At 33.3% G+C, this 8656-nt stretch overlaps 2 protein-coding genes across 10 annotated transcripts; both read left to right on the top strand.

The window, feature by feature from the left end:
• On the top strand, positions 1 to 2276 carry LOC133777725 (structural maintenance of chromosomes flexible hinge domain-containing protein GMI1-like). 4 transcript variants are annotated; one of them, XM_062217444.1, is made up of 7 exons: positions 1 to 79; positions 544 to 619; positions 805 to 1054; positions 1225 to 1376; positions 1493 to 1514; positions 1834 to 1953; positions 2139 to 2276. In XM_062217444.1, exons 1-6 carry the CDS (start codon positions 68 to 70, stop codon positions 1913 to 1915), a joined length of 594 nt encoding a protein of 197 aa, XP_062073428.1. In that variant the 5' UTR covers positions 1 to 67; the 3' UTR covers positions 1916 to 1953; positions 2139 to 2276. The 4 variants fall into 4 exon arrangements, with proteins under 4 accessions (XP_062073428.1, XP_062073429.1, XP_062073430.1 ...); XM_062217445.1 differs by having other exon boundaries at positions 1834 to 1941; positions 2139 to 2248; XM_062217446.1 differs by having other exon boundaries at positions 1834 to 1927; positions 2139 to 2245.
• LOC133777723 (structural maintenance of chromosomes flexible hinge domain-containing protein GMI1-like) lies at positions 2238 to 7662 on the top strand. 6 transcript variants are annotated; one of them, XM_062217441.1, is made up of 14 exons: positions 2238 to 2455; positions 2561 to 2670; positions 2963 to 3140; positions 3234 to 3342; positions 3460 to 3554; positions 3865 to 3931; positions 4359 to 4444; positions 4520 to 4801; positions 4905 to 4988; positions 5194 to 5264; positions 6395 to 6487; positions 6680 to 6779; positions 7140 to 7251; positions 7432 to 7662. In XM_062217441.1, exons 1-11 carry the CDS (start codon positions 2273 to 2275, stop codon positions 6405 to 6407), a joined length of 1278 nt encoding a protein of 425 aa, XP_062073425.1. In that variant the 5' UTR covers positions 2238 to 2272; the 3' UTR covers positions 6408 to 6487; positions 6680 to 6779; positions 7140 to 7251; positions 7432 to 7662. The 6 variants fall into 6 exon arrangements, with proteins under 6 accessions (XP_062073425.1, XP_062073421.1, XP_062073424.1 ...); XM_062217437.1 differs by having other exon boundaries at positions 6680 to 6862; XM_062217440.1 differs by having other exon boundaries at positions 6680 to 6862; positions 7369 to 7662.
• Positions 7663 to 8656: the final 994 nt, after the last annotated feature.

Here is an 8656-nt window from a genome sequence, read left to right as displayed (position 1 = left end):
AGAGGGGGTGGGTGGCTCGGTCTCACGGAGGGGGTGGGTGGCTCGGTCTTGAAAGTAACAGTTGGTTATGGAGAGAATGGTAAGTGTTCTCATATTCTTGGTTAAATTAAACAATGTTATGTTGCAGATACTGATGCTGGTATCAATCCAACTTCATCCAAGGTAAGTTTTGATGATGCTATTCTTTCATTTCTGCAGCAAAATTTAAGCAAATGGTTCTCTCTCTCTCTCTCTCTCTATCCTGCTGTACCTCTGAACTGTGTTCTTAGCTGGTTGTCAATGCCTTGTACAGATGCACTATTGATGAAAAGAAAACACTAATTAACTTTAATAAGTTGAAAAGCATATGTGGTCATCAACTTTTGTAACATGTTTAACCATATCGGCTGTGTTCAATGTGCATTCGACAGCTTTCCTACACATTGTAAAAGCAAAGTAGATATCAATAGCTTCATTTGTGTGCAGAGAGCATATAACTCTTTCAATTTGGGTTGTGTACTTTATAAGTTAAAGTTACTTAGGCAATTATATCTGTATCTGCAGACTGATCTAGCACCCCACAGTCCGTTTACCACTGCTTTAAGGAATTTCGACAATAATCTTTGTGAGAATGAAAAAGGTCTTCTTTTGCCTATTGGATCTTTTGTGAATCATTTATTATTCAGTTTGTATCCATCTCAATGTTTTAGTCACTTGAGCTAGCTTAGGTGGTTTTTGGTGGGTTAGTGTAAGTGTGCGGGCTTTAACTCATCGTAAATGTATCTTGGGAAAAACAATCCAACTCTATCACTTTTATGCTTGCAGGGATAGAAATCAGAGTTTATAGAGATGGGAAGTCACTGAATTCTTCGCAACTAGAAAGGGATTATCAAAATTGGATTCTTCAGATGCACATGAAGTATGATGAAGAAGTTGATCACGGTGAAGATGAACCTATACTTGCTCTTATGCCGAGCCCTGCAAAAGGAAAGACGATTGGCATGTCATGTGATAGTATGAATGAAAAAGGGAAAGCTTTTGGTTTTCTGAACTTGATAGGAAAAAAAATTGAAAGGTGGAAAAAAAACAATTGGTTTCCTTTCAATTATCATTCTCTTCCTCTTCTTTCCCTTGGAATTATGACTTCCATTCTGATTCTATTTTGTGTTTTTTTTTTCTTTCTTTCTTTCTTTCATTTCCCAACTGATTTCTTCCATTTTTTTCATGTTAAATTAAAGTTTCAAGGGTTCACCAAGTTTTTAAAAGGAATGGAATAACATGGAAAGCTGGTCAAAAGATAAAACTTTTGAAGGCAGCATGTGCTGGTGTTTATAAAAATAATGTCTATGCAACTATAGAATATTTTGTACTTGGAGGTTTCCAAGGAGATCCAGGTGGTACGTAATTGTCCTTGTAGACACTTTTTTGTTATGTCAAATTAAATTGGTTATTGTTCATGCAAGAGTTTGGGCGAAGATTTGACCCTCATTCTCTTTTGTGCCTTTTCAAATAGGAGAAGCTCAGATTATTTGCAGGTAAATTTTGTACATTTTGAGTAGCTGAGGTTCTTTGTTTAGTAATTTTAGTACCTACTTAAATAATTTTTGACAATAAATATTTTGTATTACATTGGACCAAAAAGGCCACTTGGTACATCAGATAAGGATGGGTGCGTTCTTTCTGAAGTTGATGGGATGATGAGATTTAATATTAAAAGCTCCATGTCTATACCTATAAATGTGATTGATTCCAAAAAGGTTTTAACATGCTTCTCTAGTGTTTTTTTTCCTTCTTATAGTACTAAGATGAATGGATTTTCTTTCATTTTCTCAACATGTTGTCCTTTGATTGCAGTGCTTACTGGTTGAAAGTACTGAATGGAAAAACCAGATGGATAAGCGGCTTCAGAAATATCCATCTACAATTGACTTGCTAAGCCCAAAAGAAGGTGAAGAATTAGAGGTTGGGGTAGAGGTTAGAGTTTTTATATTCATTTATTGAAGAAACAATGTGAAATTTAATTAAATTGTAAAGAGTTTAATGATTTCATTTCTAAAGACCAAAAAATAAATGTAGTTGGAAACGGCAAAAATGGTGGCTTTTCGCTATCTTTTTGGTCAAGTAGTTAGAAGCTTTCAAAGTCATGTCTCTGTTTTCAGGAATTGCCTGTCATTGCTACTGCGGGACATGTTCCTCCCAAGGACGTTGTAGCAGTTGTTTGGCCTTCTAATTATGTATCTAAACATGATTCAAGAGCTTTGGATCAGAGATTTATATTTAAATGTAATGTAGCATGATATTGGAACTGAAGCACATCGACCAAATGAAAGATTCTCAAAAACTTAACCATGTTTATACGAAGCGTGTCTCACCTTCTTCAGATCATGGAATCCATGGTATATATGTCTTTCCAATAGGGAGCAAGTTCCCGTGTTTGTTTCGAGAGGCGGGAGTATACACATTTTCATTTTCTCTTGTAAGTAGTGCTCAAGAAGTCCAATTTTACTTTTGTGTTTAGAATTATGTATTCTGAATTTGTTTCATATGATGTACTATGTTGCATCATTATTTCATTTATCAGACTGATTCAAGTTGTAAGCCATTTGTCAAGAGAGTTAAAGTCAAGGCATCTTCTGAGATAGGGAAGTGGGCACTTTTAAATGATGAGCAGAGCCAACCTTTTAGTGTGAGGTAACGTTTCTCAAAATTGATTGTATTCTGTAATTTCTTAAATTAACAACTTTTATTTTTGGGTTATATTTTATTTGAATTTTCCTGTCATGCATTAATGCCAGAAGTAGGATTTTTTTTCTTCAAAATTCTTAATACATTTTTTTTCTTCCATATGAGCATATTTAGTTGTATCCTTGATTTTCTTATCTTCTTTATGTTCTCACTTTTCCTATTCAAACCTCTTCTTCTCTCAAGGAATAAGGAGCAAGATATTAGTTTTTTTTATTGGCTCAACAACCTTGTTGTGCAGTGTTGGTTCAACTTTGAGTCCTCTCTCAATTGCATGTTATGACATCTATGACAATAGAGCTCCTTTTCCATCTAATCCTGAAGTTGTTGTCAAGCTCGAAGCAGATGAGGACTCAATTTTTCATGTTGAAAAATTTAAGAGTAACCTTTCCACTTCAAATATTTTCCTAAAAATTGAGGTACGGACATTTGAAGATGTTGCACTCTTCAAATTATTATGAATTTGCATAATGCTTGTATCTACTTTATTTGTTAAAATTTGTATGTTTTAGGGCTTACTGATTGAAAGCAATGACTTGGACAAGATCAGACCTGGTTACAAAGCCACTCTAGTCATATCTAACTCAGATGGGAAATTCTCTATTTCCATTCCTTGCCATGGTGTGTATAAATTTGTGCAGAACCAAGAACATAAAATTCAAAATCTCCTGTTGTGCTATTTAGTGATATTATTTTTAGTATTCCATTCATTTATAATTTCTTGTTTTGTGATATCAGTAACTCCAGGTTGTTTGAACCATGTTAAAGCCCAACAAACAATTTTGGCCGACCAACTTCTGCCAGGTTGCATTGTTAAAGAGCTCGAATTAGAGGTGTATCAATCATTTTCACTCTTGCATACCAATTCAAAAACTTTTACAGTATAGATTTTTATTATTGGATTGAAACCTGGTGACTGCAGCAGATGGTTTCACATGTTAACAATGTGTCCTATATTTTCCTCTCTCCATATGTTTGATGCATATCTTAGATACATTTTATTGCATGATTATTTAATATGATGCATAAAATTACAATAGCTTACTAGATTTTCTTGGAAGAAATTTGTAATTACTTGGGATATTTTAATTCTTGAAATGGACATAGATGCATTTCATTGTGATAAGAATATGTTAAATATAGGTGGACCATCATGGACGTGTTGACCTTAGTGGCCTCTTGAAAGTAACAGCTGGTTATGGAGAGAATGGTAAGTGTATTTACTAGAGAGATTTATCTCTGATTTGTTGAACTTGTAGGAATCTAGTTATGAGACATGCTAAAGAAATTGGTAATATAGTTTCATTCTTGTTTTTGTACTAGTATCACTTAGAATAATACAAGGCCTTGTGCTAATTTTGTAATACAAACATGTGTTGAATTGAATGTTGTATGCTTCAGTTCAATAATTTCTTACCACAAACTTTTTGTGTCTTTGTGTGTAAAAAATTACAATACTACTTGTACAACTCTCAGTGTGTATATTTATTTTATTGTCTTGATATGGAAGTATAATCTCAGATTTTGAATCTGTTAAGCAAAAGCTTGAGTATTCCTTATGTGATCAATTAATTATGTACTCAAAATAAATATATATTATTGACTTGCAATCTTTTATACTTTATCACCCTGTGCAGTATCGCTCTCTGTATCATCAGGCAATAAAGTCTTTTTTAAACAAGAATTTCAGATTGAGAAAAGAGAACTGAGAATCGCATCGAAGGTCAGTGATTCTCTGCTTCATATGTTGCTAATTTTCTTTTTCCCACCTTTTCTTATCTAAAAATATTGTGACTAGGTACCCGAGATTCTTACTGCTGGTTCCAAACTAGCAAATATCATTTTTGAAACTGTCAACTGTGAGGGTATTGTGGATGATACTATCCACGATGAAGAGAAAATTGGTCTGTCACATATGCTAACAATAAAGGCTGATTGGCTTAATTTGGGAGAGTCTGTCCGGTATACTTTCAAGCATGGGCGCTGCATTGTTCCTGCTATTCCTTTATCTAAAATTGCAGGAAACTATAGCTTCTTAGCTATCCATTCTCGCCATTCAAACCTTAGTCTGAACATTGAGGTGGGAACAACTCTGTAAAAGCTACATGTGATGTTTTTGTTTTGTTGCTTAAAGTAGTTTACAAACCATAACTTATTGGACGATTGCTATACTCCATATGCAGGTTCATGTCAAACCTGCTATACCAAATCCAAAAGTGGAGCATGATGGAAAAAACTTCTCCACGGTCATTGAAAATAATAAAAAGGCACAAGCATACAACTACTAATTGTCACTTTTACATTACTTTTCAAAGAATATGCAGTTTTTATCTTGGCTCGGACTAACCATTGTAATAGTTCTTTTTATTCATCTATATTGAGTTTCACAGGCTTTAGGAAGATAGATCTTCCCTTCTTGTACACATTTCATGTTGGATTTAGGATTTCTTGAGTTTCTTTATTTCACTGCAGGTCTTTGAAGAGGACCTGTTAAAAATTGGCTCTTTGAAATATATGAGTACTGCCCTGTTTTTGTTTCTCAGGCAAGTAAAAAAGCCTTGGATCCATATTGCATTTTTTTTCTACTTTTGGGTATAAACTTATATATGGCTCTTTCTTGCATGAAGTTTGGGGTGAATTTTAGTTAGTCATTTTAAAGTCAACACCATACGTATACGTTTGCTGTTTTAGCGTGTTCGAGTTAATGCATTTTCTTTCCTGATCATTAATTTTTTTATTTGAACAACTGACCCATTGTTTCTCATTTAATATATTTTAATTAATACACCGTCTAGGTTGCTGATTTGAAAGATTCTGTAAGCTTTATTCTAAGAATAAACGAATTGTACTGAAAAGAACCAAATCTTGCACAAAGTCTAGGTTAATTTGAGAAAACCTAGCAAAAACTCCCAGAGTAGAAATTCTAAACTTTAAATAGTAACCAAATTCTTCTATATATCCCTTCCAAGTATTCTCTTATACTATTTATAGACTAACAATAACACTTACTAGCCAACCAATAGAACTTGAGTAAATTTACAAGTCAACACACTAATCCTATATAGCTCTATTCAATATCTGATGCCTAACAAAATTTATGAAATGTTTGCAGACATTTCATAGTCAATGATTCCCTTTTTTTTTCATTGGTTCCTTTGATGTGCTCATTCATTTTTTTTTCTTCCACATGATGTTTGGAAGATAAATGTATTCTTTTCAAAAGTAGTTGAGGCCTCTCTCTTCTGCATCACTGATTCTATTGTGGTTTCTGGGTAATGTCTCATTGGATACTGACAGTCCTTACTGTAGAAATAATCTTTTTGTTTTATACTTATCCAGTGGAATATCTCAAATAATGAAAAAATTAATTAAGATTTGGTGCTAAACTTAATTACGTTGACTGTATGATACCATCGTATTTGATAAGTAGTCACCTGAAACTGCAAGTTCTGTACTAGTGTAGTATTGATGGTTTGGAGTTATTATGATACATTACCTGAAAGCTTTCGTACTCATGTTGCTTTTCTTTAGTAATGTTTTATAACCTGCTCTTCCTGTATGTTGAATTTTCTATTTTATTTTTATTTTTTTCCCCTCTTGATTGATATTGATTTTCCTATGAGTCACTTACACTATCATGTTTTCTGTAAGAACTGTGGCTTTTGTTTGGCAGGTTAAACTTGTAAAATGTCTTGTACAGAACATTGTGGTTGATATTTCGTTCAATCGATTGGGAGGGCTTTGTACACTATGCTTTCTTGAGCAGGTATAATTCGACTATGTAGGAATAGAAATATATGGTGCTTTATTGACGTTTCATTTGTGTTATGATCTTTCATGATACTCTTTGCCTTTGGTCTTTGCTTTATTCTTCTTATTTTCTGTTTCAAAACTTTGGTATTTCTGGAGCATAAACTCTCCTATATGCTCACTGCAATTTCTATGCTTGTTGTGACAGGTCGATTGCCTCATTAGCAAAGATCATCTTTTCAAATGGAGTATTATACTAATTAAGGCTTGGTGCTATTATGAAAGCCGTATTCTTGGTGCTCATCATGGTTTGATTTCTACATATGTTTTGGAGACATTGGTCCTATATATCTTCCATCTCTTCAACTCTTCCTTGAATGGTCCTTTAGCAGTGAGTGCTTGATACTATTGGTCCAGCACGCCTTGTATAATTGTGAATTAAAATTGACTTTCTTCTTTCCCCCTTTATAACTCAGGTTTTATATAAATTCTTGGACTATTTTAGCAACTTTGACTGGGATAATTACTGCATTAGCTTGAATGGACCAGTTCGGATATCTTCACTTCCAGAACTCCTCATAAAAAAGCTTAGTTCATTGCCATAACATGTATATCATACAATCTCAGTTAAAAGTCACTCTAATTTGTGTTTAGTTTATGTATGTCAGGGTGTTACAACCACTGGGGGATGTAGATATAGACAAGCTATCCCAGTAGGTATTGGAGGTCGTCTGGATGTTTATACAAATTTTTGGCATTAGAAAAGCTTTTCTTCCTCAGGTATATATAAACTTTTATTTCCACTGATATGTTATGCTTATTCTATGTATGGTAAAAGAGATGTTTGCTTGAGTTGAGTTGAGTTGAGTTGCTTATTTAAACTTTATATGCTTACAGGTGGAAACTAGCTTAAGTCTTATGGTCTTAATAATAAAAGGACTTTTTTTTTACAATATGCAGGTATATTGATATGATTTCTTTGGAGCAATTCTTGAAAACATTTGTAGTTGAGGCCTTTAGAATGGAAGAATGTATTTCACTGATTTTTGTATACATTTCTTGTTTTGTATTTAGTGATAAAGGAATCTGAATTGGGCATAAATTATGTTGTAATATGATTTCTTAAGCCTAGACTAGTAGATTAAATATTGTAATTACATTTGAGTAATTAATAAAAATCTATTTATGTTACCTTATTTGGCTTCAACTATTATATTTGTTTTCCTAGTTTTGTGTAAGTAAAAAAAGATTATGTTTCTCTAAGCTAATATAACACGTGTTATACTAAAGTATAGTATAACACAAAAAATGTGTTATGCTAAAGTATAGCATAACACAAAAAATGTGTTATGCTAAAGTATAGCATAACACAAAAAATGTGTTATACTAAAGTGTAGTATATAACACAAAAAAAGTGTTATATAATCGACTATAAATAACATAATTAAACACTTATCTATATATTAAAATAACACAGAAATTGTGTTATCGTTGACAGTACAATAACACATCTGTATAACACTGATAAAGTGTTATGTAAAGTACCCTGACCTACGATAACATAGTCGGTCTTAACACATCAGAAAGTGTTATCGTATGTTTTGATAACACATTTTTGGTGTTATTAAAAGCATTTTTTCTTGTAGTGTCGCTGCTTAGGTTAGCTTACCTTGTAATTATTTTGAAGTTGTATGTGCCTTGTAAACACTTACTTATGGGATCCCGTGTACAGACTCAAACTTTTTATTGCAAACAACTATCCCTACGATCAAAATCTTTTAACCATAATCCATTGATTAACCTTAGTAGCACGTTTGTATCCAAATGACTTGATTAGTAGGTCCAGCACTATTTAAAATACATAGTGTAATGGTCTTCGCTATCCAGAGCGTTACAACTTGGTAGCAGAGCGGCCTAGGTTTAAGAGTTCCTGAAGACTAATTGGGCATGTACACTCACCGCTACAGACAAGCTCGACTCAGGGTATGGTAACTATATATGTGATTATATATTTGACTGTTCAAATGAAATATGAAGGCCTTATCTGCTAGTTTATTAGGAAGCATGAGATATACTGATAGGGCTTGACCCTTGACTGATATGTGCATATGATAAGGCATGCTTATTAGCATTGCTACTATATGTGGATAATTGTTGAAATGACTGTTAGCATTGTGATTGCATA

This window comes from Humulus lupulus, chromosome 5 (genome assembly GCF_963169125.1).
Source record: "Humulus lupulus chromosome 5, drHumLupu1.1, whole genome shotgun sequence".
NCBI classification, from domain to species: Eukaryota; Viridiplantae; Streptophyta; class Magnoliopsida; order Rosales; family Cannabaceae; genus Humulus; species Humulus lupulus.
This window is presented reverse-complemented; position numbering and strand designations above follow the sequence as displayed.

Excerpts from the sequence above, each read along its gene's own strand:
- LOC133777725 (XM_062217443.1), top strand. Across the intron at positions 1,515-1,621 it reads GAAGCTCAGATTATTTGCAG|GCCACTTGGTACATCAGATA; the intron begins GTAAATTTTGTA and ends TGGACCAAAAAG. Across the intron at positions 1,737-1,833 it reads ATGTGATTGATTCCAAAAAG|TGCTTACTGGTTGAAAGTAC; the intron begins GTTTTAACATGC and ends CTTTGATTGCAG.
- LOC133777723 (XM_062217441.1), top strand. The coding sequence starts at position 2,273 with ATGATATTGGAACTGAAGCACATCGACCAAATGAAAGATTCTCAAAAA. Across the intron at positions 3,141-3,233 it reads ATATTTTCCTAAAAATTGAG|GGCTTACTGATTGAAAGCAA; the intron begins GTACGGACATTT and ends TGTATGTTTTAG. Across the intron at positions 4,445-4,519 it reads AACTGAGAATCGCATCGAAG|GTACCCGAGATTCTTACTGC; the intron begins GTCAGTGATTCT and ends TATTGTGACTAG.